This window comes from Ursus arctos, unplaced genomic scaffold (genome assembly GCF_023065955.2).
Source record: "Ursus arctos isolate Adak ecotype North America unplaced genomic scaffold, UrsArc2.0 scaffold_18, whole genome shotgun sequence".
NCBI classification, from domain to species: domain Eukaryota; kingdom Metazoa; phylum Chordata; class Mammalia; order Carnivora; family Ursidae; genus Ursus; species Ursus arctos.
In genome coordinates, this window is record NW_026622852.1 from 57,497,417 (window position 1) to 57,524,570 (window position 27,154).

Genomic DNA, 27,154 nt, shown 5'->3' on the forward strand with positions numbered 1-27,154 from the left:
CCGCGTTAGTTCGCCGCGTCCTGGCGCGGCCCCTTGTTAACAGGCCTGAGTCTCGGCTTTCCCATCTGTAAAATGGAGAGGAGAGCAGGGCTTCCCTGCTCGGGTGAGAGTATTCAGTGAGATGATACTGGGGCAGCACCAAGGGCGCTCCTTGGCTCCTAGCGCAGTAACTGTCACTATGTTGTGATTGTGATCACTGACTCAGGAGGCAGGACCTTGCCCCCAACCCACAGGAGGAAGCTGGATGGCCCTGGCCAGGCTGGGCCCACCTGGGTTATGCTTGGCAGGGTCGCTGCCTTCCCTACTCCCTGTCACCCTCACACCCGGTTCCCCGTCCCTCTGCCTCCCCAGGGGACGCTCTGTGCAGACACATGTGCCGGGCCATTGGCGAGACCTTCATTGTGAGGCGTGGGGACAGTTTCCTGGACGGGACCCGGTGTGTGCCACGTGGTCGGCGGGAGGACGGGACCCTGAGCCTGTGCGTGTTGGGCAGCTGCCGGGTAGGCGTGTGTGGGCGGCAGAGGCGCCCTCCCATCCACGGTGGCCCCGGGGCCAGTCACATCGGAAGCCAGATGCTAAGGGGCTCCGAGGGGCCAGGTCTGCGGGCACTGGCCCCCACGAGTCTGCATGGGGTGATGCCAGGGCGCTGGGCTGACCCTGGAGTCGGCTGGGGGTTAAGAGCCCTGCTGTGACCCTGGGGGAGTCATTTACACCTGCTTCCTGCATCGACGTCGGATGCTGCGTAATGCCTCCCGCTTGTCGTGTGAATCCCAGAGCCTCAGCGCCCTCCCGTGACACCCGCCTGGGGGTCACCTGCCACTGCTCTTTGCACAGACGTTCGGCTGTGATGGCAGGATGGACTCCCCACAGGTGCGTGACGTGTGTCAGGTGTGCGGAGGGGACAACAGCACGTGCAGCCTGCGGAACGGCTCTTTCACGGCCGGAAGGGCCAGAGGTAGGGGCTTCCCTCGGGATGGATGGCCGGGCTCCTCCCAGCCTCTAAGAAACACCTGCAGCTCAGAGCCTTGGCAGTGAGCCCTGGACCCTCCTCGTGGGCCTCAGCCTCCGTCCTCCACGCAGCAGAGAGTTTGATGAGACCACCGCTGGGGATAGTGCTGCTTTGGGAATGGCTGCTCACGGTAGCTGTGATAAAACCCGGACCCTGGGCAGTCTGTGGTGGGCTGACCTCTCCTCTCGTCCCCAAGGAAACCTATCAGAAGGGATGCTGTTCCTGGGAAACCCTTGACTTGGATCTGTTTGTAAAAGAGGTCAAGTCATTTGCAATGTGGGCGCTTAGAGGGTCAGCTGAGCAGTGGAGTCCCCCCTCCCTGTGCTGGGCCGCATGCTGAGCCCAGAACCTTGGATTCAGTCCCTCCACCTGGCCAGGGCAGCACCCTGCAAAGTGGCCATGCAGCCTGGCTTGCATTGGCCCCCTGTGACAAGGGGCCGGGTGAGACCTTCCCTGAGACAGCCCCATTGTTAGCTTTTGCTGTTGAGGCGCTTTTTCCCGGACATCTGAAATCTGCTCCCTTTCACTGCAGTGTCCGTGATCTGAGACCACCCACCCTCCTCTGCTTCCTTCTAGAGTATGTCACGTTCCTGACCGTGACCCGAAACCTGACCAGCGTACACATCACCAACCGGAGGCCTCTCTTTACACACCTGGGTGAGCTGGCCAGAGGACGCCCCCGAGGCAGCCAAACCGAAGTTTATAAAGCATGGTCCCCACGATGCCTTCACTACTTTTTTTTTATTAAGGTTTTGTTTATTAGAGAGAGAGAGAACACGAGTGGGGGGTAGAGGCAGAGGGAGGGGGAGAAGCAGACTCCCCACTGAGCAGGGAGCCCGATGTGGGGCTCGATCCCAGAACCCTGGTATCATGACCTGAGCTGAAGGCAGACGCTTCACCGGCTGAGCCACCCAGGCGCCCCAAGATGCCTTCACTTCTCATGCCGCCTGCAAGTTCAGGGGGTTCCCTAACCACCGCCAGGTTGGATAAGTCACTCGGAGGACCTCCAGGACGCTGAGAGCTTCTATACCCACAGTTGTGGCTTATTATAGGGGAAGGAGACAGTAAAAGAAGCCTGAGCAGGGGATGCCAAGGGCGGAGGCTGGGAGGGGTCCACGCCCATGTCGAGGTGTGACAGTGTGCATGGAGTATTGCCAACCCCGGGTGCACCCGGGTTCGGCGTCCCGTTTTGGTTAGGACTTCGTTATGTGGACATGAGGCGTGACTGATGGGTCACTCACGTGGATGGCCTCAGTCTCCAGGTTCACGGATAAGATCAGCTCACGGCTGCTGTCCTGCATCACGTGTTTGGTCTTCCTGGCTTGGCCCATCCCCACCTTAAACAAAGATACTCCTGTCCGGTGTGACATAAGTCCCTTACCGCAAGCCCAGGTCAAAGGCCGCATCTGCCTTGGGGAGAGCCCACCTTCTTTACTACTCGATGCCACAGCGTTTCTTGATTCCCACAGGGCGCCTATACCTGCCCTTGGAATGTGGAGGGGGGCTGCTGGCCCTAGGGGCCTTGAGCCCCAGAAAGCTCTGTGTGGGCATACTTGGTGAGAGGGCAGGTCCACAGTGCTCACCAGGTTCTGGACGGAGGCGCAGAGCCACGGACGTGCGGGAGCCTCCTGTGGTCAGACCCTGTGGGCATCGGGAGAGTGTGCCCTGCTCGCTGCTGAGACCGCCTGACCAGCCAAGGCACCAGGGCTCCCCGGGGAGGGCTGGGGCCCCAGGGGAGGAGAGCTGCAGATGTGGCCGTGGAGATTCATGCCGTTGTCCTAACACCCCATTCCTTAAGTCAGGACCTCTTCTGTGAGGGGGCTGGTGCCCCAGCTGCCACAGGTGTGGGGGAGGGGGTGCGCCCCCTGCCCACAGCCTTGCTCCCCCCACAGCGGTGCGGATCCGAGGGCGCTACGTCGTGGCTGGGAATTCCAGCATCTCCCCCAGCACCACCTACCCCTCCCTCCTGGAGGACAGCCGTGTGGAGTACAGAGTGGCCCTCACCGAGGACCGGCTGCCTCGCCTGGAGGAGATCCGAATCCGGGGACCTACCCAGGAAGACATGGAGATCCAGGTGACCAGGAGGGCCTGGGGGAGCCAGCAGGGCCTCCTCCTGGTGTCACCTGCTCGCTCGCTCAGCAGTCATGTGAGGGGCCCGCGGGGGTCCTGGAGTTCTGAGCATGGGTGCGCAGGGGTCAGCGGCTCCCCCCGGAGAGGGCTGTGTGGAGGAGGTCTGAGATGAGCTAATGCTACCGGGCAAAGCAGGGAGTGGTGCATGTTGAGGGAGCAGTGTGTGCACAGGGTGCGTAATTAGGAGGGATAAGGGAAGGGGACCCCACATGTGAGGAGGCTGGAGGGCTGGACAGATTTCCAGGGGTCTTGCTGGCCGTGAGAGGGGTTGGGGCTTCCTCCCGGGTTCTGGGGTGTTGGGGTTGGAGGCTGCTGAGGGGGCTCTTGTAGGGTGCAGTGGGGATCGGGCTTGTGTCAGGCCTCGCTGAAGGAGGGTGTGGGGAGCGAGACGGTGGGATGGCCAGATTAGAGACCCAGTGTGGGGGCGTTCTTCCCGGAGCCGTGGCAGCCCAGCAACTGGAAGCGGGGACCCAGAGGTCAAGGGCTGGGGCCCAGGGACGCAGGTGGACTGGATTTTGAATCCTGGTTCGGCAAGAACTTGGGCAAGGAGTTTATCTTTTCTGAGCCTCAGTTTCCCCATCTGCAAAATGGGGCTAAGCATACCTACATTAGGAAGTTACTGCGAAAATTCATTTTTTGAAGATAAGGTACATTAAGCACGCGGCAGGGTGTCTGGCGCCCCACACGTGCGTGCTCTGAGAGGCGGCTGTCGTGACGAAAGTGCTTTTGCTGGCTTGGGTCTTGAAAGGACCAGAGGCTGGGATGCTCCATCCTAATGGTGGGAAAGTGAGGCTCCCCCAGAAGTCCTGGGGTAAAGGGATGGGTGCCATGAGGGCCCAACCTGGAAGCCGAATGTTCTCCCAAGCCTCGCTGTCCCCTGCAGAGCATGCTAGGTTCTCATCCTGACTCTGCCCCCGGCCCGGACCTCAGTCTCCCCTGTAGAACGGGCATGAGGCTGCAGCCCTGCCTCCGAGGGTCATGGGATGCACGTGCCGGGCAGCGCTGGGAGCAGTCGCTGGTACGGGGGAAGCTCTGGGTGGCTGTTAGCTCTCACTGTTTCTTGGAGACAGAGGCTTTGGGCGCGTCCTCCGTGTGCGAGCTGCTCTGCACGTGTCCCCACGCGTGCTTTGTGGAGGAAGGCGCTGGGAGGGGTGGATGGATAGTAGCATATGTTGAAATAGCCCCGAGACTCTTGGGGAGGGGTCTGAGTCTTGGTGGCCCTTGACTTTGGTCTAGCAGCCCAGCTCCCGCCTCTGCCCCCACAGTTGGGAGAGACAGCAGGGACTCGCACAGAGTCCACCCAGGCTAGAGGGAGACCCTGGTGAACAGTTTACTCCTTCCCTGACTCCCCGTGCAGCCCAGGCCACCCACCTCCCCACCCCTAGGAACGTTCCCAGATGCCGGCAGCCAAGCGGCTCTGTCTGCATCCTTTGCAGTGTGAATAAAAATACAGATTCCTGGGCCCCTCCGAGAGCCACTGAATAGGACCTGCCAGGCGGGGTCGGAGAATCCCCATTATAACAGACGATGTTGCCATGTGGCCAGATGAGGCCTTGTGGGGGCAGGTGCTGGAACCTTGGGGGCCTCCGGGGCTCTGCCCTCCCACCTGGCCCTGTTCTGGGGCTGGCCTTGCGCACAGAGCCCAGTGACCGGCCAAGCTCCCTGAGGGAGCCCAGTGGACAAGGCCCTGAGCTCTTTGTCTGTCCCCTGCAGGTTTACAGGCGTTATGGGGAGGAGTATGGTGACCTCGCGCGCCCAGACATCACCTTCACCTACTTTCAGCCTCAGCAGCCGCAGGCCTGGGCATGGGCCGCTGTGCGGGGGTCCTGCTCGGTGAGCTGTGGGGCAGGTGAGGCCTGGGACAGGGCTCGCCTGAAGCACAGTCTGTCTGCTGCAGGGAGGTGGCCTAGCCTCTGTCTTCCCTCCCAGGGCTGCGCTGGGTGACCTACAGCTGTCTAGACCAGGCCAGGAACGAGTGGGTGGAGGCTGCCCGGTGCGAAGGGAGCCAGCAGCCGGCAGCGTGGCCAGAGTCCTGCGCCCCCCAGCCCTGCCCCCCACAGTGAGTGCTGCCTGTACTCAGCCACGGCCACGGGGTCTCACTGGCTACGGGGCCCACGGGCATGAGATCAATGAGGCCGCTTCTAGGCGTGGGCACTGCCCTGGGAGGTGGGTTCTATCAGTGCCCCCCGTTTTGCAGGTGAGGACACTGAAACTCGGGCACAGTGTCACTCACGGGTGACATACCCGCTGCACCTCGTCTGAGGGCAGCACCTGTCCGCTTCGAGCTCGCTGCAGGGTGGAGGTGACCGCCCTCCCCGGGAGGGTTGTGGTGAGGGTCAGAGAGGTGATAATGGGAGGTAGTGGCCTGTGCACTTGGCAGGAACCCAGCGTTAAGGACGAGGCTTCCCTGTTGGTTGCAGGGCTGGCACAGGTATCCTCCAGCACATTTTAAAATGGAATGATTGATGGATTGTAGGCTCCACACGGAGTATGGACCCCAACATGGGGCTTGGACTCGTAACCCTCAGATCAAAGCCCGAGCTGAGATTGAGAGTCGGATGCTCAACCCACTGAGCCTGCTAGGCGCCGCTCACCAGCACTTTTATACGGGGTCCTCGGGCTCAGGTGCAGCTTGGGGACACCCGGAGGGCCACTGCGCTGAGCGGGCTGTCCCTGTGCGGTGTCCAGGCACCTGCAGGGACATGGGGCCCGGCCCAGAGCGGGGAAGCCAGTCAGCTGGACAGATCTGCCTGTCTCTCACTGCTTCTCCTGAGCCAGTCCTCGGGGGGACGGGGCCCCAGCGCTCTCTTCCTCTCCTCCTCAGCTGGGCAGCCGGAGACTTCGGTGCGTGCAGTGCGTCCTGCGGGGGAGGCCTGCGGGAGAGGGTGGTGCGTTGCGTGGAGGCCCAGGGCAGCGTCCTGAGGACCTTGCCCCCTGACCGGTGCAGAGCGCTGGCCCCACAGCCGACGGTGGTGGAAGCTTGCAACTCCCAGCCTTGCCCGGAGAGGTGAGTGCGGGGGGGGGGGGGGGGCGGGGGCGGGGAGGGGCTCCCTGGCAGGGCTTGTCCCCATACTGAGCCCTACCCTTTCTCAGTGTCCCCTCTGCCCAAGGACTCTGGCTGGGCCCCACCATCCCGAAGTGGCCAGCTTCAGAATTACTACCCAAGAGACCCTGGGCCGGCCATTTCTCTCTCTGAACCCCCAGTCCCTGTTCACGGAGGGGCTGTGAGGACCAAGTGAAGCCACACTAAAGCCATAAGTGTCCCTTGGTCATTACCATTGCCATCTCCACGGTGCCTCTCATCCCTTCAGTGTCTGAGCTGACAGCGGTTTCTTCCGGTTTGCTGCTAACTGGCTGGGTGTCCAGGTCAAGTCCCTTCCCTCTCTGGGCCCCAGCTTTGTTGCTTGTCCAGTGAGGAGGGGCTTGGCCTCCATCGCTGGTGGCGCACCCGTGGCTCGGGCTCCTTTGCCCCTCTCCTGTCCATGGCAGACCTGGGAATCACCGCCCTCTCCCACGGAGGCCCGCTCCTGCCTTGGGACCCCTCTTGCCTCAGCTCGGCCGGCAGGCACCCCCTGTCAGGATTGGCACGCCCGTGAAATGCAGTTGCCATCCCTGACCTGGGTGACCCGACTCCGTTTCTCGGCACCTGCTAGGGTGCAAGGAGTGATGTTACTCTCTGGACGGAGGCCCACCTTCCTCCCCGGAAGGCAGGCGGGTCAGGGCCCCTGTCCCGGCACCCGGGCTGCCTAGTGCAGTGCCGGCAGCAGCTCACCCAGCGGTTTCGGGAGAGGCCTTGGGGTTTTGCTTCTTTGTGGGGCTTATCTTGGATACTGGGGCGCGGGTTCACCGCCTCCCTGCCCCGGGAGCTGGGCTGTACCTACAGCCCAGTGAGAGGCAGGGCCTGCTGTCTGTCCTGTCCGCAGGCGGGAGGGGTCAGACGCATGCTCGTCAGCGTGTGGAGCAGACCCGGCTTTGCGGAATAGGACATGTGTGCGCGGGGCAGAGGGCCCGGAGGCCCTGGCCACGACTGGGCCCTGCTCTACAGATGAGAAGCTGCCTGCCCTCGAGCCCTGTGTGGCCATGGCCTGTCCTTCAGGACCGGGCCACGTGAGTGTCCTGAGCACAAGGGTACCCCGGGCTATTGGGGGCTTATCTGACCAGGAGAATGGGGAGCATGGGTGCTCTTCCGCAGTGCCGCTGTGTACTGGACCCCCTGGTCAGAGGATGAGGCTGGGGAGAAAGCTCAGGGCCGCTCCCTGCCCCCACTGGCAGGCCGGCCCAGGCCCCAGGCCCCGTTAGAATGCTGCCAGTTCTCTGCTACACAAAACAGCGCTGCTACGCTCCCGCCTGTTGCCTGGGGCTCTGGCTGGGGGGCGTCGCTTGCAGACAAGGGTACTGGCCAAGCCTGGGTCCTCGAGGCAGGTGGGGATTGCAGGGCCAAGTGTGCCTGCCAGTCTGGCTCCTGAGCCCCAGCCTCAGTCCTGCCCCACGGTGACCGCGCATGCTGGTACAGAGGCCAGGGCGGGTGGTGTGGTGAGGGCATCCTCCGGCAGCCAGGAGCGAGTCTCCCCAGAAAGGAGCAGCAGGGAGGGGCCGCCTTTGGGGTGATGGTGACCACTCTGCTCTGTCCTGAAGTGATTGGGAGGGATGGGGTGGAGGACCAGGTGCTCAGGGATCCAGAAGGGGGAGGCCCAGACCCACCAGCTTGTCCTTGTTCCCTGCAGCCAGACCCCCGGTCTCTGGAGGAGGAGGCCACATCCCCGCCGGGCAGTGCCAGGCTGGGGGCTCACGCCGCACACGTGTGGACGCCCCTGGCGGGGCCGTGCTCTGCCTCCTGTGGTCGAGGTGAGGCCCCAGGGCTCATTCGCTAACTCTTACCTGCCTACATTTTGCCTGGTTCTAAAAAGCATTTGAATTGGCGTGCAGAGAATCCAGGCTAGGTCAGAACATGACATCATCTATAAGGAGGTTGGGGCGAAGTACGGAAAGCCATGCGAATGTCTTCGTTGCTTGGCTGAAAGACAGGAAAGACGATAAAACTGGGCAATATTGGCACGCAAGTATATTTCTTAAGGTCTAGAAAAGCGGCGAGAGAAGGGCCCCAAACAGCTCTGAGCTTCCTGGCAGCCGAACCAGAGGAGCAAAATTTAAAATACGTGCGGTTCTTAAGCTACGACCCTCAGCACTTGCTCAGTGAAACTTGTGCATGTTTTAGAATCAAGGCCAGAGATTGTTCTTCTGAGGATAGTCCTAAAGGAGAGGTTCAAGGAAACGGACACTAATAACATCTTCGTTATAAACACAGTAAGAGGTTGTCAAAGAGCAATTCTCATAAAGTAACGATAAACAACAGCGGCTACTGCTTGGGTACCTGCTAGGGGCCAGGCACTCTGTAGCTCTGCTTTAAGAGTCTATATAAACATCCCCGCAAGTGAGGCACCATCAGGTGAAAAATCTGAGGCTCAGAGAGGTTAAGTCACTTGTCCAAGGTCACACAGCTGGTAAGTGGCAGAGTCAAGACTCGAACCCAGGTGGGCCTTATCTGCTGGAGCTCTCCAGAGAGCTGGGCACCCGTAGTTCTTGTCGAACCCTCCTCTTGGGGCTCGGGGTCTCTGCTTCCTCCCTGCAGGCCTGATGGAGCTGCGCTTTGCGTGCATGGACTCTGCCCTGGGGACCTCTGTCCGGGAAGAGCTATGTGACCTGGAAAGCAAGCCTGGGAGCCGGCAGGAGGCCTGCCAGGCTGCCCCTTGCCCGGCTTGGTGAGTGAGGGTGGAGACTATGCAGGGGGGGTGGGGGCAGCAGCCTGGGTCCCTTTGGGAGGAAGGAGTCTCACCCGGGGGTGTAGCCTCCAATGGAGCGCTGGCCTTCTTACTGCAGGTGGGAGACCCGAGCCTTGGCACCGTGCCCAGTGACCTGCGGAGGGGGACAGGTGCCACTGGCCGTTCGCTGCGTGAGGCTGGACCACGGCCGCCGTGTCCCCCTGCCTCACTCTGAGTGCTGGCAGGTGCCCAGGCCCCACCCCGTTGAGGACTGCAGTCCGGAGCCCTGCCCAGCCAGGTGGGGCCCTTCCCAGGGAGACAGTGGTCCTAGGCATGCATCCTTGGAGGTGGCCTCATCACCTCCCTGTAAGCTCCTGACGCTCGGTGCCCTCACCTGCAGGCGTGGGTCCATTGGTGTCCTAGAAGGCTGTGGTGGCTTTAAAGCATGTGAGTCGCATCACAGGGGATCTGGGATGCTGTGGGCACATGTGGCTGGTGGTTCATTTGTCATCACTTGCTCTTCACTGAGCACCTGCCATGCCCAGCGGCCGTTCTGACAGTAGGGACACAGCAGTGAGCAGGACAGACGGGCACCCCGGCCCACGCCAGGGACAGAGGGAAGGTGGAAGAGAAGTGACACAGACCTGGAGACACGGTTTGACGGTGGTACTGGTGTGACATGGCAAACACAGTGGGAAGGAAGATAGGGAGTGCCAGCCAGGCCCAGTCGGGGGCTGGCATTCCTATTAGCGACAGACATCTTCGCAGGCCCTCTGGGGTGCCCTGCCTCTCCCCCACCTGCCCTTTGAACACATCAGTTTGCCCTCAGCTTTCTGTCTGTAAAATGGGCTCTTTGGAATGTACTGTCCACTGTGCCCAGCCTGTCGGTGGAGATGTAAGAGTGACCCTCAGAGGAAGGACCTCTCCAGGCCCTTCCCAGTCTGGGGAAATGAGGGGGGGCCCCGCTCCCCTAGGTGTCCCCCCACTGACTCCAGTCTGCCCCGGGTGGCGGTACGAGCTGACAGCGTGCCGCGCGAGCTGCGGGCGAGGGTTTGTGCAGGGGATGCTGTATTGTGCACGGGCCCACGAGCAGGACGAGGATGAGGGGATCCTGCCAGATGCCCGGTGCCAGGGGCTGCCTCGCCCAGAGCAGCAGGAGGCCTGCAGCCCAGAGCCCTGCCCGCCCAGGTCAGCAGCCCTGAGGTGTTGAGGAATTAGCCCGAGGTCCTGGAGTGTGCAGACACCAGGCTGATCGCCGCGGGGCGTATAGGGCGGCTCTGGCCTGGGAGACAGTCCTCGGGAAGCAGGACTCCCTGGCAGGCTACACTAGGAGTCAGAGGTGGCGTTCCAACAAACTGCAGGCGTCCCTGCCCGTTCTCACCGGGGTGTGGGCATGGGGAGGGCTGGAGAGCGTCGCAGGGAGAAGGCAGCATTTAAGTGGAGCCCGAGGGTGGTCCCAGCTGGGGCGTGGGACCGAATAGCTCAAGCCAGCCAGGTCCAGAGGCAGGGTCGGAGCCTGCCGGGGGGTGGGGAAGAGCAGGGACAATCACCCGCCTTATTCACGGTGCTCTCATAGCTACTGCTTTGGGGGCGTGCACTTTCACCAGTGCAATGCTTTTCTGTATCATCCGGAGAGGAAGGGAACAGTCATGTGCCACCACCAGATTTAATAGATGTGCTCTGTTGCCCACTTTCCTTCAGGTCGGTCTCATTGGCTTTAGAGAAATACACCGTTACAGATAAGAATTCATTTAAATTAAAAGCCTTAGCTCATCTGTGATTTATTTGGGGTGTGTTGCGAAGTAGGGAGCATCCTTTATTTCTCCAAATCATTAACCGAATTTCCCCCAGACGGTTCCTTTATCATGTCCTAGATCCTTGTGTATGTTGGGGGATCTGTGTCAGTGCTTTCTATCAGGTTCTGGTGTTTGTAATCCCCTGCCCATCCCCGTCTCTGTATCAGATTGTTTTAAATACTGTAGCTTTATGGTCCATTTACCACCCGCAGGTGTCTCTTGGCTTCTTTGCTTGTGCTGAAGCCCCTTGACTGTGCGGCACTTTCATTTATACGGGAATTTATCTGGGACTTATATGGGAATGTGACACATGCATGGGCTCGGGCTACTCCGCGGATGTCACCGTAGCCGCATCCTCCTTGATGTTCCTGCCTCCGGGCTTCTGAGCCTACCTTCCCCCTGCGTGAACGTGTCTTCTCTGCATATCCTTTCGTCCAGGCTCTGCTCAGAGCACTGCAACAGCGAAGTGGGGAGTCCTCCCCGAGCACCGCTCCCGAAGGGCACACTCTGCCACGCCACGGCTCTCGGCTCTGTCTTACTGTACCACCCAGCATTTCTTTCTCTGCTGTCTGCCCCTTCCTTTGAGCCGAGTGTCTTCTCCACCAGGGGCGATTCTGCCTCCCATGGCACATGTGGCAACGTCTGGAGACATTTTCAATGTCACTACTAGGGAAGGGGGATTGCTAGTGGCCTCTGGTGAGTGGGTGGAGGCCAGGGGTGCCTCTGAATGTCCTGCACAGCACAGATGCCCCCACAACAGAACCGCCGGCCCCAAAGGTCAGTGGTACCACGGTGGAGGAGCATATGTGCTCTGAAGGGCGGCGTGGGGGTCTTGGTCTGGTTCAGTCCATCTCCCTAGTGTCTAGAACAGCGCCAGGCCCACTGAAGTCATCACCCAGCCAGGAGGCGGCACAGTGTCACGATTAGGGCTCCCTGGGTTCGGTCCCAGCTCTGAAACGTCAGCTGTTATCATTTGTTGAACAATTACAAGTTAACACAGGCAGCGTTGACCGATGTTGAGATTTGTTGTGCCTTCTCCTGGAGCCTCTTTTCCTGCATCCCGGTTACTTGGATAACAGAGGAACGGTGAGCTGTCGACGGGAAGGGCTCACCCTCCCTGGGCTCAGGGCCGCACTCTGGACCTTTACTTCTTGCAGGTGGAAAATCGTGTCCCTTGGCCCATGCTCTGCCAGCTGTGGCCTTGGTACCGCCACACGCTCCGTGGCCTGTGTGCGGCTCAGCCAAGGCCAGGACACGGAGGTGGATGGGGCGGCCTGTGCGGCTCTGGTACGGCCTCAGGCCAGCATCCCCTGCATCATCGCCGAATGCACCCACCGCTGGCATGTCAGCGCCTGGATGCAGGTAAGCGCTGGGCCGGGGGTGGGGGCATGTGTCCACTGAGGGTCCTCATGCACGGGGACCCTGGGGGCCTTGAGTCATTGTGATCCCCTGAAAGGAGGGGGAGAGTGGGGTGGGAGGAGGTAGTCAGGGTATCTAGAGCTGGAAGACACGGCAGGGCCTCGAGACCCAAGGGGCAGGTCTAGGCCAAGGTCTGGAGACACCAGGACATGAAGGGGAAGGTAACTCCATCCCACACCTTTGCCTTTCTGGGGCCGTCCCATGCCCAGTATACCTCGCCAGGTACTAGAAAGACAAAGGTAAATGGGGTTAGGTCTCCTGCTGGAGGCACTGGCTCATGGTGTTGGGGGGAGAAGAGGCAAGGCAGACAGCCGCCACCGCCATGGATTGGAGGACTCTGGGCATCTGGGTCGGGTAGAGACAGGAGCTCGGAGGAGGGCAATGCGGGGCAGGAGGGCAGGGTGGGTGCCAGCTGCTGAGCCTCAGTTTCCTCATCTGTGGAATGGAGATGTGCTCGCCTCCTGGGCTGCGCAAAGATTAGATGAGATCATTCATGGCCAGTGGTCACCGCTGCCCGCGATGCCCTCTGGCAAGGTCAGCCTCAGCTCCCTCTCCTCTTTCCTGGCAGTGCTCTGTCTCCTGCGGAGATGGCATCCAGCGCCGGCATTACGCCTGCCTTGGACCCCAGGCCCAGGCACCTGTGCCAGCTGGCTTCTGCCAGCACTTGCCCAAGCCAGCCACGGTGCGGGGCTGCTGGGCCGGGCCCTGTGTCGGGCAGGGGACTCCCAGTCCGGCGCCCCGCGAGGAAGCCACTGCTCCAGACGAGGCTGCTGCCGGTGCTTCTCCGGAATGGCCTCAGCCCCGGGCCCACCTCCTCACCCCAGCTCCCCTGGTTCAGGGGCTTCTGCCTGGGCCCCAGGAAAGCCCAGCTGAGTCCAGTTATGTTCTTCAGCTTTTCTGTCTGGGCGGCTGGCTGGCTGCAGGAGGGGCTCGCAAAGGCACCTCCATTGGGAGAGCTGGGACCAGCTCCCTGTGGGGACCCTCTCTGTGGGATCCCTTGGATCCCTGGGATGTGGGCGGCTGGGCTGAAGGGATGGGCTGGGGAGGTGGCACTCTGGGCTGGCACTCTTCTTCCACTTTGGTTCCGCTGCCAGAGGGCAAGCTCTCTTTTATTATCATCAAGGGAAAGGGACCTGAGGTTTCACAGAGTCAGACCCTCTGTGGGACTCAAAGCCATGCCCTGCTGTCTACACTGCCTCCCTCTCACCGGCACATCTGGAAGCGGCTCTGGGCCCTGGATGGAGACACTGGGACCCATGTGGCTCCCTCCCCTGACCTAAGCATGCTTCTGGTGGGGCCTAGGAGGATGCCAGCCACCCCACCTGCCAGGCTTCCCCCTAACACGGAAACCCCCGGCCCTGCCCTGCGGGGGGGGGGGGGTGCCCCGCCCAGAAGCCCTGTTAACCCATGCTCCTGCCGTCTTTCCAGGCACCTGTGGCCAGCAGCACCTTGAGCCGACAGGAACCATTGACATGCGAGGCCCAGGGCAGGCCGACTGTGCGGTGGCCATTGGGCGGCCCCTGGGTGAGGTGGTGACCCTGCACGTCCTCGAGAGCTCCCTCAGCTGCAGTGCTGGTACGTCTGGGGCCGTGTGCACAACTGCTGCTGGCGTCAGGCCGCCCGGCACCAGGGAGCATGACCCCGGCCTGCCCCGCTCCCGGCAGGACGTGCCACATGCAGCCGCACCTGGAATCCTCGTGGCTGTCCCGCGACTTAGAGTCACATAGCCGGGTCGTGGGAGGGACCCGCCCCCGCCCCCGCCCCCGCCCGCGGCTCGGTCTGCCCCAGGCCCACTGTGCGGCCGGCCCTCACCGCACTGCCGCTTCCTAGGGGACATGTTGCTGCTTTGGGACAGGCTCACATGGAGGAAGACGTGCGGGAAGCTGACCGGCATGACTTTCAGCTCCAAAGCCAACACGCTGGTGGTGAGGCAACGCCGCGTGCAGCCTGAAGGCGGGCTTGTGCTGCGGTATGGGAGCCAGCCTGCCCCGGGCACCCCCCACAGAGGTATGGCGGGGCGCCAGAGCCTCCCCCCATCCCTGCAGGGTGTCAGGGTGGGCACTGCTGCCCATGGGGCGGCTGGCTGGGCAGAGAGGGCACCGACGGAGAAGGAGGAGGGCCCCCCCAGCTCCCCGACCCCAGGATGAGGTCCCAGCACGTGTGCTGCGGCCCTTCCTCGCCGGGGCCTGGCAGTGACATGGGTGGACATGGGACTCTGACATCCTTACCCTGTCACTCAGACCGCCACCATGGCCCCCGCCTTGGCCCTCATGTTCTTCAAGACCCTTCAGGTTCCTCTGTGCGCAGCTTCCCCTCGCCCCCTGCCCTGTTCCAGTGCACCGTCCTCTTGGCTCAGCCCGCACAAAGCTGGTGTGTGCACACATACTTGTGCATGTGTGCACACACACACCTCATGGAGGGGATGGCATCCCACAGCCCCCTGGTGTCCTCCAGTAGCCCTCTGGAGGCCTCTGGGACTTGCCCTCTCCCAACAGCCCAATCTGGCTAAACATGGCTTCCCTAGCCAGTTCCAGAGGTTTTTGGGATCCCCCTGGCTTTGCCTCTACAGAGATGTGACACCGTCCCCACATCTCTCAGTGCCCTCACTGAGAGCACAGGCATTGAGTGCCCAAGGGGCTGGCCGCCCCTTCTCACAGCTCCTCACTTCCTGGCCTCATGCACATGGACTCTTGCCTCCCTGGGGACCTCGGGGTGCACGCAGGCAGGACTCAAGTGGGCTCCTAATAATGGCAGTGGCCTTTGTGACAGGTTCAGTGTTAAGCACTTTTGCACATGTGACTTCTTTGAGTCCTCCTAAAAGCCGCTGTCCCAGCATGTGCCCTTGTTACCTTCACTCTACAGCAGGGGGTGGGGGGGGCTGGAGCGCAGAGCACTGAAAGCCTTCGCCTAGGGTCACAATGGTAGAGAGTGGTAGAGGTGGGGTTCTGTGGCGGCTTCTGTGTGGGAGACCTGACCTCGACCACAACATCGTATTGCCCCCCCTCACTGCTCCCCAGCTGTGAGGTGCCCTGGCCTCTGGCATTAGTGGTCTTTTCAGGGGCTCCTAGGACCTGAGGTGGTCCACACCCAATCCATCCTCTTGCTCTTCTCTGCAGACTGTGACATGCAGCTCTTTGGACCCTGGGGTGAAATCGTGAGCCCCTCGATGAGTCCTAATGGGAGCAACTCGGGGGGCTGCCGCATCTTCATTAACGTGGCCCCACAGGCCCGGATTGCCATCCATGCCCTGGCCACTGACATGGGCACGGGAACTGGTGCCAGCTACATCTCAGTAAGGCCACCAGGATGGGGACAGGAATGGGCTGACTTTTGCTGATTCTAGACAGCTGTCCCCGGGGATGGAAACCGGGGGTACCATACTAGAGGATCCCCTGAGTTTGCTCAAAAACCTCAAAATCATTAGTGAAAGAATGGGAGAGATGAATTTCCTCCACTTATCAACAAATGTTTATTGAGCTCTACACAAGAGTGAAATAGAAAAGAACTTTTCTGATGTAGACCCAAGACTGAAGCATAATTTTAGACCCTGATATAACTTTTCCAGAAGAGTGGGCCAATCCCTCCCCCCACGAGGTTCATGTGTTCTGGGAGAGCTGTCCTCTGCAAGGTGTCAGCTCCCCCACTGGAGGCAGCCTGGCTTCTGGAATCCCAGCTCTGGCACTCTGGCTGTGTGTCCTTGAGGAAGTAGGACAACTTCTCTGAACCTCGGTTTCCTGGGTAGAATAGTAGTGTCTTCCTGATCGGGCTGTTGTGTGAAGACTGAATGTGTGAAGACTGAGTGTATGATGCTTGTATATTAAAGGCTCCATGAATGCTGGCTAGTTACCATTTGGGGCTGCCCCTTTCCCCTCAGATCCGGGACATCCACAGCCTGAAGACGATGACATTCCGTGGGCAGCAGGCACTCTACTGGGAGTCAGAGGGAAGCCAGGCTGAGATGGAGTTTAGCCAGGGCTTCCTGGAGGCGCATGCCAGCCTGCGGGGCCAGTACTGGACCCTCCAATCTAGAGTGCAGGAGCCGGGCTGGGCCGTGCCCTAGCTTCCTCTGCAAGCACATACCTCCAGGGACCTGTGGGCACAGTGGGATGCCTCCTTCAGATCCTGGAAGAGAAAGGAAGGGGGCTGACATTTATGAGCACCTGTTAGGTGCCCGTCGAGCCCCAGGGGGTTGACTCTGGTCTCTGAGTGCTTTCCAATTTGGATCCCTCCAATCTTAAGTATCTATTTTAGGGCCTCCTCCAACATGCAGAAGGCTAGGCGGTGGCAAGCAGGGACTGGACCCTCTGGAAAGGCAGTCTCCCGCCTCTCTGTACCAATAAACGGAATGTGCACTCTGAGTAGCGTTTTCTTCACATAACCTGTCCAATCTGGCTTGAAAGCCCACCCCACGGCATTGTCGGGATTCCCCTGCAGCGGTCGGGCTCCAGACCCATTCCTGACCTGAGCAAGCCCCACGCCACCCCTTAGCGGTCTTCCTTTTTGCTACCCAGGGAGGAGGGGCGAGGGACTGTAGATTCAAGAATGGGCCCCCCCCCGCCCCCTGGCGCACCTGTTAATTCTCTGCGAAGCCCCGCCCCTGTGCTAGTCCCTCTGGGAGGATCTGGCCACTCAGAGTGCCAGGGCCACCGCGCCCCGCCCCTATGCTAATGAGCGAGCCCCTCCGCGCCCCTCGCCACCGCCCTGCGAGACCCCGCCCCCTATGCTAATAAGCGTCCGCCTCTCCCACAAGGCAGCGCGCCGGGCCGACGCGGCCGGCTCCGGAGCCTTTTGTGAGGGCGGCGGGCTGCGCCAGACGGCGGCACCATGAGCGGCTCGGGCGGGGCGGCGGCGGCGGCCGTCAGTTCCGCGCCGCCCGCGCAGGACGAGGGCATGACGTGGTGGTACCGCTGGCTGTGTCGCCTGTCGGGGGTGCTGGGGGCCATCTGTGAGTACCCGGCCCGGTGGAAGGGCCGGCCCCGCCACCCACCGCGCATGCGTATCCGGCCCCGCCCCCTCTGGCGCGCCCTCGCGGGGAGGGACTGGGTGGGTGGGGGGGGGGCTTTGCGGGGCGGGCGCGGAACCGACGCCCGGCGGTTGCTATGGTTACCGGCAGAGCCGCTGGGCGGCTCCGGGGACGTTCCGGGAGGGAACGTGAGCTCCCGAGGCCACGTCGCTGCCCCCCGCCGCGTCCGAGCGCGAGCACGGCGCGGCCTTTGCGCCGGGGCGGGGGGCTTTCCGAGACATCCCAGGTGCCGCTCGCCCGGCGCCGGTTCAGCCCGGCCCAGAGGCAGCCTCACCTGTTGACTTGGGCGTGGGTGGGGGCCACAGCGATCCTAACCTTTGGGCGAAGGTTGTTGATACGTGGGGCGGATGGTGCCAGAGGACAGGCAGTCCCCGAGGGAGGGCCGGGCAGTGAGCCGAGGGGACGCGGCCTCTCATCTGGGTCCTCACTGTCCATCCGGAGGCCAGCGCGTTCCCTCTGCTGGCCACTCTGCCTCAGCGCCTCTTCTCTCCGCTTCTCGTACCCCCCAGCGCCATCCCCGACACACATCCTGACACAGCCCCAAAAGAACATGAACAGGAAGGCAGACATGCTACAGAAGTAAAATAAAGATCCTATGGCAGGTCTTCCTAAGGCGGATATGCGTCTAGTGTTTGAATGGCCCGTTCTCCTCTCCTCTGCCTGCGGCCGTCCACTTTGGGAATTGCTGGAGGAGAGGGCACCTCTCCCAGACTTGAACGAGTGCCCGCCTGGCAAAGAGGGCTGGGGCAGGGCAGATCCTGATCAAGTCTGCCAGAAAGAACACTTTTCAGGGTCCCCGTCCAGCCCTACAGTCCTGTGGGGTGGGTGGATGCTGGAAGGACCTTCAGGAGTGCAGGGGTGGGGGTGTGCGGCTCAGGCAAGGCACGTCCTTATCCAGAGGTGATAGTGGGAAAGGCCCCGAGTCCCTGTCACTGCTGGTGGAACAAGCATGATTTTGACTCTGGAGGAGAGACTGGTGGCTCCAGGTCAGGCCTTAGATAAGATCTTCTCAAGTTTGGTTAGTTGTTTTCCTTGCAGATCAGAGTGGGGGTCCTGTAGCGAGTGACAATGGTTAGTAGGGGACAAAGGTTCTGACGGTGGCCTGTGGGCCGTCATCTTCCCACTCTCTTGGATTCTTGGATTCAGCAGCCCTGCTGACTCCCTGGTTCACCCTGGTATCCCATACAGTTCTGTGTCTCTCAAAGTGGGGTACCTGGGCCTCCCTAGGACTTCATGGTGTTGGGGCTACAGATGAAGCACCAGGAGAAACTTGCGGCATCACCCTGAAATGTCAGTTTCATCTGAAGATGGAGGGGGGAGGGGATTGTTATGCAAATATCAACTAGCATACCACAGGGTAGAGCTCGAAGCACGCAGGAGTTTTAGGGGTGGGGGCACCTGGCTGGTGCAGTTGGTGGCATGTGCGACTCTTGATCTTGGGGTTGTGAGTTCGAGCCCCATGTTGGGTGTAGACATTACTTAAAAATAAAATTTAAAAAAAAGGCTCAGGGATGAAACAGGAATTCAGATAAGGGTTGTGCTTCTGGCTGATCAGTTCAGGGTGGGGTTGCTGTCCTTGCCGGTGGGGACCTCAGAGAGCATTAACTCAGGGTCCCAGCAGTCGTGTAGAGGCCTTAGCCTGGCAGGAAAGAGGACTGTACAGGTTGCCTCCCTAGCTTAGCAAGACCATTGGAAACTCCAGGGGCATCTTCCAGCCTTGATTGTTACCGGGCTCCTGACTGGAGCCTTTCTGTCTGGGTGGAAACCTGGTTCTCCCCCAGGGGTGGCTCTTGGTAGGACAGTGGGGGGAGGGCCGGAGCTGGACGCGAAATGCTGGCTGCCGCAGGTGTCCGGGGAGCCCAGGCACAGCCGAGAGCCGGGAGGATGCAGTACTGTGTTGTGGGTGCTCATGGCTGTGGCTCTGGGGGGCCTTGCTGCCTGAAAGCCTATGTGCCACGTCCAAGGGGAGCTCCGCCTTTTTAGTAGGCAGAATGTGCCTCTGTCCTTTTAGGAGGAGGACACACGAGGGCAGTCCCTCTGCAGTTTGGGCTCACTTCCTCTGGTTTCCTCCTCCATCGCCTGCAGCCTGCCTAGGATTTCAAGGGAAAACAACAGGAGAATTCCAGGCCCAGTCAGGGATCAGGTGCGGAGGAGCTGCTGCAAATTTAATGAACTGGTTGCTAATTGCTGCCTCGGGGCCCAGCTTCCAGCCCCACCCCAGCAAGGGCCTGGGCTAGGTGCCGGGCTGGGTGCCAGGCTGGGAGCCAGGGCCCCGGAAGTGCCTGGCCGGCTCCTGGAGTTCTGGTGAAGCGGGGCCCAGAGGCAGCTGATGTGTGCAGGGGTGGAGGCGGGTATGGCACACCCTGCCTGTGGGGTGTGCTCCCGGGCATCAGGGCCTGGTATTTCAAGGGGTGGGTGGGCCGGGCTGGGGCACTTGCCTGTGTGCACGAGAGAACACAGGCCTAAAAAAGGGACGAGAACATCCTCAGCTGGTGTGCAGGTCACAGCTGGCATGGTCACCCAGGTCTACCTGGTCCTGATTTCTGTTCCGAGAGAGGCAGTCCTTGTCCCAACCAAAATCCAAGCCACATTTCCGCGTCAGAGGGTTTCTTATGTGGCCAGCCCTGCGAATGGTGGGCCTGCGCCCTCCAGACTCTTCCTTCTTTTCATCCTCAGTACCTTGCGGTGGGTACGGGTACAGCTGGGGTTCAGAGGCAGGCCCTCCCAGCCCTGGATTGGACAGAGGGTGAGACGCCCTCCAAGCCAGCCAGCCACACCCTTGCTGTGGGGCCTGGAGCCAGCCACTTCATGTCTCTGAGCCTGCATCCTCCCCGAGGACGGGGAGCGGTTACATTGGTCTCACTTGTCTCAGATGGCAGCGGGGAGACTTGGAGGTGCTGTGGGGGAAGCAAGTGTCGGGTGTTGGAAGGGGTCTGCTGGAGGTCCTTCCTGGCAGACTCTGTCCCTTTCTCCCTGCTAATTTCTGCTGCTGTCTCGTTCCCAAGCTTGCGCCATCTCCGGCCTCTTCAGCTGCATCACCGTCCACCCTCTGAACATCGCGGCTGGCGTGTGGATGATGTGAGTAGCCTCGTGGCTGGCTTGCCCAGTGGGGCCGGGGGCATGTGGATTTCTGGTCGCCGTGCGGGTCTTCACCTCCTTCATATGTGCCATGTTCCGTCTGCCTGATTCTCTGCAGGGCCAGGCCTTTATTGGGTTTAGGGCCGGGGTCACAAATATGTCCTGGCCGTCCACTGAGCCAGACTGTGCAGGCACCATGTCCGCTCCCATGGGCCTGGCCTCTGGGAGCTCGGGGGGCCATCAGGGCTGGTCGAGGATTGGGTTGGAGCCTGGTGCTGGGATCAGGAGCTCCAGCTCAGAGGCGGGCAAGCCACAGACAGGGCAGATGAGAGCGGGTGCCGGCTCAGGTGGTTAGAATGCCCTGGATGGATTCCCGACCACCTCCTGCCAGGGTAGGTCGAGCCCATGGGCAATGAAAGCAGGGGTGAGTGCTGGCCAGTGCAGCTCCGGCCGCATCTGAGCCATCCAGCACGCGTGAGCGGTGGCTGTGCACCAAGCCCTGTGGGCCTGGCTGGAGAGGGGCCCTGCCCTCTGAGAACTCAGGCCAGGGGTGAGGCTTGCTGGGGTGGGGCCCAGAGTCGTATGGAGCGTGGGTGGTCGAGGCGCTGGGCCGATGCTTCAATGGGCAGAGTCAGGAGACGGGCTGGCCTGGCTGTGGAAGGGGTGGGAGGACTGGTCTCTACGGGAGGCTGGGGAGAGCTGAGGGGAGGAGTATGGTTCGTGCAGAGTCCCTGCTCTGGGCTCAGGTGGGCTCCTGGGGCACCCACTTGAGTTTCTGTCGAAGGTAGGTCATGAGGGCCCAGTGTCTGTGACTGTGACCCAGCCATGGAGAGCACAGAGACTGGAGCAGACCCCTCAGTCTGTCCCCACGGGTCAGCTGTCTCCAGCTGGAATGCAGGAAGGCGGGATGGGGGGGAGAGAACACTGCACCACAGGGCTTGCTAAGCTCCCTCCTCCCTGTGTGGGCTTGCCGAGGGTCAGCCCTCAGTGACTGTGGACGGACTGACCTGCGGCTGGGGACAGCTTTCCCAGTGCTGATGGCCACCTCGGGGACAGGGGTGATCATGCTAGGAGCTGAGTGGCGGCCAGCTGTCTGCTCAGGGCTCTGTGTGGAGGGGCTCGCTGCATGCTTACAGGGGTGCTGGGATGCGGGGGTGTTGTCTCCTTCAAGGACAGAGGGGTAAAGGGAAGGCCAGATTCTTCCTCCGAGTGTTCAGTTTGGTTAGGGAGGCTGGTGTGTGGGCAGTGGTTCAGTAGAGGCCCTGAGAGGGAGACGTGGGGGGTGAGAGGAGTGGCATTCCGGTGCTGGGCATTGGGGACCCCCTCATCCCCTCAGGCCTGTCAGCCTGCTGCCCTCTTTCTCTGCCCTCCAGCATGAACGCCTTCATCCTGCTGCTCTGCGAGGCGCCCTTCTGCTGCCAGTTCATTGAGTTCGCGAACACCGTGGCGGAGAAGGTGGACCGCCTGCGCTCCTGGCAGAAGGCCGTCTTCTACTGCGGGTGAGGGGCCCCGGGGCAGGCTGGGACCGCGCGGACGTTGAACCCTCCAGGGCCCCTGACATGGTTTCCCCAGACTCACGGACCCGAAGGGTAGGCGATGTGTCGTGGTCAGCGCGGGGGGGACTGTCGGCAAGGATGAGGCTGGGAGAGCCTCGCGCAGAGCCCTCTGGCGATGGCTGCTGTGCAGTGGGACCCAGCAACGGCGCGGCTGGGGGGCGAGCCCACCGCCACAGTCCGCCACGCTTCAGACATGGGGGGTGAGCCCACCGCCGCAGTCCGCCACACTTCAGACATGGGATGCGGGCGCCCCGCGGCCTGCTGTGTGATAGAGGAAAGTGAGCCGTGCCTGGAATGTTGGCCCGTCATTTGGGAGTTGTTCACTAGATTCTGGTAGGTTCATAGGATATGTCTGTGGGCAGCCTTTCAGGAGTGCGGTCCATCCAGGTGCCCTGACATGAGGGCAGGCTGCAGGACAGAAACGGTCACCTTCCTCTATGCTTTCCTTGATTTGCCACTTCTAACAATAGGTTCTGTATGCAGCCCTGTCCACCTGAGTCATGAGGTTGAACTCATTTCAGGATGTGTCTAATGCACAGAAGCTTCTAGAACAGTGCTCGTGCATAGGAAGCCCTCAGCAGCTTCTGGCAGCAACAGCAATAGTTACTAGGATTTAGGTTATCTTTAGAAATAAAAGTGGAGATGTTTATTCCAGAGGTTTCTTCCCCTTGTGGAGGCCAGGGGTTTTGACAGCACCAGACTCGAGTTCGTTCTGTTCTGGAGACACTTCCCCCTGGGTCTCCACCACAGAGGAGTACGGGCTCACAGAGTGCTGCCTGTCATTATGTCCTTTGCCTTGATCTTTATTTTTAAGAAATGTATTTAAAAACACTAACAGAAACGTATATTCATTAAAAATGATTTGGAAAATAGTAAAGCCCCAGTGCTTGGCGCTTTTTGGTAAGTTTTGTTCTGCTGCTCTCGGGTGGCGTTTCTGACACGGTTAGAACCATTTTAAGTAAATTTGTATCCTGCCTTTTTTCCACTTCGTATCATGATATAAACATTTTCAGGCACCACAGAGACTTGATGACGTCACTTTTAATGATGGGGATATTTATTCCACCGTGTACGTCCTGCTTTTCTTAACCTGTAAACCGTGGTGCAGATCAAACCATGATAACCCCAGAACTTTCTCTGCGATGCTTTTCTTAGGATGTATTTCCAGGTGTGGACTTACTAGGTCAGCGATCACGGTCACTATAATGGCTTCGGGACGTGACTACCTTGCTTTCCAAAGAGGTGATCCGAGTTTTGCCCCCTCCCCACCCTCCCGGTGCGCGCACCGTTTTACATCTGTGTCCGTTGTCAAGGAGCTGAGAGGTTTTTACAGACGTTTTTGCTAACTGCATTTTCTTTTTGGAAATGGTCTAGTTTACTTTTTATCTGTTGGCATCTTAACGTTTTACATGCTAGGTTCTATGTTTCCCGTAGTGAAGATTTCTCAGTGCTTTGTTCTATTTCCCACAAATATTTTTCCAGCCTGTTTGCCTTTGTTTTGACCGAAGATTCCCCCCACCATGGTCTTTTTGTGGGTGTGTCTTTTCTATTATTCTTTTATGACCTAGAAATTTTATGAGCACAGTAAAACCTCACGATCTCTTGTCCTGCCTGAATAGAGTCAGGTGGAACTCAGCTGGTGGCCCAGTCTTACCTTCTCTGTGCACAGGGTGCGTGCGGGCCGGTGAGGCCTCTGGGCAGACAGCCTGGCCCAGGCAAGCGACAGGAGAGGGTGCCGGTCCTCCAGGAGTGGTATCTTCCTGGCCTGGGTAACCCCAGCAGCTGGGGTTCCCAGCCAGAACCTAGAGTCAGCCCCATGGCTGCTCAAGCCAGAGCGGACACCTGCCGCCAGGTGGCGCCAGACGGAGGTCGGGACCAGATGGAGCTGGGGCCGCTCCCCCCACCACCACCCCGGGAACCTGGCAAGCAGGAATCTAGCTAAAACCCCATGCCTTGTGCAGTTGAAGCTTTCGGTTTTTGCTTGGTGAGATGTGGCCAGTTTTACTGCAGTACGAAGAGCTACCATGTGCTTGGTGCTGCTACTGCTCTGGGCATCGGGCTGTGTCCTTAACACGGGAGGAGCTCAGGGACTTTCCGAGTCACCAAACCACCAGGGGTGGAGTAACATGAGATTTTCTGGTCAGCCTGTTTTATGAACAGGGAGGGTGGACTATCCCAGTGCTGTTTCACCCTTTGTGTACCACAGACCCTGTCAATGATCTGACGAAGGCTTTACGTCCTCTCCCCAGAAAATACACAGAATTTCGCAGACAAGTGCATGCAATTCGAAGGACTTTCTGAAGCCTGGCTGTGAACCTGTGTCTGGACTGATTTCTAGGGACCCTTCCTGGACCTGGTGTCTGGGGAGGGGGCCTGGAAGCGGTGAGGCAGCCGTGGGGCAGGAGTACCCCCTTGACCTCTGCCTCTCTCCTAGGATGGCCATCATTCCCATCATCATCAGCCTCACCCTGACCACGCTGCTGGGCAACGCCATCGCGTTCGCCACCGGGGTGCTGTACGGACTCTCCGCTCTGGGCAAAAAGTGCGTGCGCCTCTCCCAGCCCCCGGGAGGAATCTTGACATCCTGCCTCCTGAAGTCTCTTGGGAAGGAGGGTCTGAGAGGGGCCCCTATTATCCCATTGTGGAAACTGAGGCACAGAGGTTGTCTAGGGTGTTCAGCTCTAGGGGACAAGAGCGGGAGGATTCATGGACTTCTGGCGGCCTGGCCATATATCGCCACAGCCAATAGTGGGGATGGCTGGTCTGTGGCTCGGGAGAGCCTCTTCCTCTGCCGTCAGAGCCCGGACTGCAACTCTGAATCCTTCTCTACCCAGCACCCCAGGCAGCCTGTGCCACTCTTAGATGGGACGTGTCTGCCATCCTGGCAGCAGGGTCTCTGGGGAAACCAGAGCCCAGCAGGGTGTCCCTGCAGGTCGTGCCTTGGTCATAGGCCAGGAGTCTGGTGGTGGCTGGGAGAGCTGTGTGCCTGGGGTCTTTCCCTTCTGTGATGTGGACTCACTCTCTCCCCAGGGGCGACGCGATCTCCTACGCTAGGATCCAGCAGCAGAAGCGGCAGGTGGATGAGGAGAAACTCACGGACACCCTGGAGGGGGAGCTGTGATGGGAGCTCCCTGCTCGCCCCGCTGGTTCTGTGTGGGCACATCCTGCAGGGATTAGGCCTGGAGCATTGACCCTGAAGGACAGCCTGGAAGAGGAGCCTTTGCCTGGCTCCCATCAGCCTCTCTACACCTGTCCCTACACCTGGAGTCCTCTTCTGTCTTCTCCTTTCTCTAGCTTGGTGTCTCCTGGCCCTGGGCCTCGGCCAGCAGCAAGGAGATCTGCAGTGACAGCAGGCAGCCTCCGTGGTGACCCAGGCCACAGGGCTGGAAGCAGAGCACAGCCTGCAGGACCTATGCACAGATAGCCCACCTGGCCCCACCCCTCGCAGCTGGCCTGGCTCAGCCGGAAACAGGCTGCCGTGTGTGTTTCCAGACTCCCACTGCTAGCAGAGCTACCGGGATCTGCTGAAGGCTGGGGAGGAGCTTCCCCCAGAGATGCTGGGCCTGTGCTGAGGGGGGAGATACGTCACCCAGGGCCCGGGCGTTGGGCAGAGTGAACCTCCTCTTGGCTCTCCAGGCAGTAAAGTATCCTGTAGGCTGAGTCCCTTGGGCCCCCTCTGTCCACCTGTCTTTGGGACAGAGCGGTGCCCTGCTGCCCATGGTCTCCTACCACTGCCCAGACCCCTCCCCGCCTTTCTGTTCTCTGTGGGAGCCCACAGCACTCCCGAGATGCTTCTCGAGTACCCAGAACGGCAGCCTTGGCAGCGGCTGGACGGTTGGGGAGTGCTCCCTTTCCTAGTTCCCTGGAAGCTTGGACAAGCCATTCCGGGGTATGTCTCATGGTCCTGGCCTGGGCCCCCAGGTTCTCCCCCCAACCCCCAAGGCCCTGGTGCTAAGGAAGTGGGGAGGGCAGGCTCTCCTCTCCCATGGGGCTGTTTGTCCACCTCTCTGATGTGGTCCTGCCATGTTAGCAGGGGCCCAAGCCCAGTTCGTAGGGCTAAGCTCGACCCACCGGTATTGCTGCCGGCCTGCCCCCGACCCTGCCTTTGGGAGCTGCTTGCCTTTGAGAACTGGGCAGAGGCCAGAGTTGCCTCCACCACCGTGAGCTGTCCCCAGGCCACCTGGGAGCGAGGCCTGTGCAGAGGGCACAAGGAGGCAGCCCTGCCTGGGCTGTGCGCTGCCTCACCTGGCCTCCCTCCATGCCAGCGTTCCTGTGTCCCCCACGTAAGTCCGCCTGAGCCCGTTGACGGCTCCGCTTACTGGACTGGCCCCCAGCTGCCAAGCCTGTGTGATGGGGCCTGGCCGAGGCTGGGCGGCACTGGGCAGAGACGGGCTGGTGTGGAAAAGGCTCCCTCTGGGGCCCAGCTCTGCTCTTCCTTCTCCCGGGACCCTGGCTGTGCCTGCTCACAGCCCTGAGCTCAGCCCACGCCCTGCTTTGTGGGAACCAGCCCTAGGGCCTGTCCAGGTCCTTGCTTCCCAGCGGGAATTCTCTTCTCGGGGCCTCGTTAGTGTTCGACAGCAGGAGGGGCAGTTACTGCCCTGGGGACATGTCAGAGGGCTCCTGGTCAGCAGTGGCCCCCCCGCGGCCTTCCAGAGAGCCTGACCAGGCTGAGCCCCAGGGCACTGTAGCGTGGCCAGCCTGGTGGGACACGTGCCTTCAGGGGTCCTCTGGGACCACCTTTCTCAAGCAAGTGCTGGGTTCAAAGGGCTCTAGACCTCTCCAGGCGGGCGGGACTGTGTGTGTGTGTGTGTGTCTGTCTGTCTCTTCTGCGTGTGCTGTAAGACCTGTCTACCTCCCAAGAGGAGCAAGGGCCCTGCCCGTCCCTCTTGGCTCATTCTTACCCAGGAAATGGGACACAGGGGTCACTTCTGCCCCGCCCACCTGCCCCTGCTGCAGGGGCCTCGCTGGCGGGGGTGTCCTGCAGGAGGATGGGGGGCTGGCTGTGTCCACGAAGGTTGCACCTCTACCCTGTCAGAAGTTGGGTGGGTGTTGGGTGGGCTCTAGAGGCAGGCGCAGAGGTGGGAGGGTCCTCCAACCCCTCAGTCACCGGCCAGGATGGACCGTCACGTGCCCAAGGTTCCCGGCAAGTAGGGCCAAGCAGTCCTGGAGCAGTGACCCATCCCTCAGTGCAGGGTGCCGCCTTGCAAGGAACATCTGTCCAGGTGGCAGAGGGGGCTGGGCCGCCAGGGCCCACTCCCGCCTCCATGGCTCTGGACTCTGTTGCCTGGGGGTCCTCGTTTTCTCTCAGTGTTTAGCTTGCATTTTGAGCAATAAAGCCTGGCGGTAGCTTGTACGCTCGCTCGCACGCTCTGCCTGTTCCCTTC

At 60.7% G+C, this 27,154-nt stretch overlaps 2 protein-coding genes across 7 annotated transcripts in view; both read left to right on the forward strand.

Annotated features, from left to right (window-relative positions):
• Positions 1-16,471, forward strand: part of ADAMTS13 (ADAM metallopeptidase with thrombospondin type 1 motif 13) — a 32,287-nt gene extending 15,816 nt beyond the window's left edge. For 5 of the 6 annotated variants that reach the window (XM_044389701.3, XM_044389703.3, XM_044389702.3 and 2 more), the window contains 17 exons: positions 352-500; positions 835-955; positions 1,586-1,666; positions 2,902-3,083; positions 4,853-4,988; positions 5,069-5,198; positions 5,964-6,146; positions 7,063-7,246; positions 7,864-7,984; positions 8,769-8,898; positions 9,017-9,196; positions 11,852-12,056; positions 12,682-12,991; positions 13,542-13,688; positions 13,944-14,120; positions 15,230-15,405; positions 15,988-16,471. In XM_044389701.3, coding sequence (XP_044245636.3) covers positions 352-500; positions 835-955; positions 1,586-1,666; positions 2,902-3,083; positions 4,853-4,988; positions 5,069-5,198; positions 5,964-6,146; positions 7,063-7,246; positions 7,864-7,984; positions 8,769-8,898; positions 9,017-9,196; positions 11,852-12,056; positions 12,682-12,991; positions 13,542-13,688; positions 13,944-14,120; positions 15,230-15,405; positions 15,988-16,173 — 2,798 coding nt within the window. In that variant the 3' untranslated portion in view covers positions 16,174-16,471. The remainder of the gene's footprint in view (positions 1-351; positions 501-834; positions 956-1,585; positions 1,667-2,901; positions 3,084-4,852; positions 4,989-5,068; positions 5,199-5,963; positions 6,147-7,062; positions 7,247-7,863; positions 7,985-8,768; positions 8,899-9,016; positions 9,197-11,851; positions 12,057-12,681; positions 12,992-13,541; positions 13,689-13,943; positions 14,121-15,229; positions 15,406-15,987) is intronic. The other variant, XM_057313819.1, reaches the window with a different exon arrangement.
• A 392-nt stretch (positions 16,472-16,863) lies between these two features.
• On the forward strand, positions 16,864-27,128 carry CACFD1 (calcium channel flower domain containing 1). The gene is made up of 5 exons (XM_026514287.4): positions 16,864-17,058; positions 20,142-20,214; positions 21,588-21,713; positions 24,205-24,312; positions 24,801-27,128. Exons 1-5 carry the CDS (start codon positions 16,938-16,940, stop codon positions 24,889-24,891), a joined length of 519 nt encoding a protein of 172 aa, XP_026370072.1. The 5' UTR covers positions 16,864-16,937; the 3' UTR covers positions 24,892-27,128.
• The last annotated feature ends 26 nt before the right edge of the window (positions 27,129-27,154 follow it).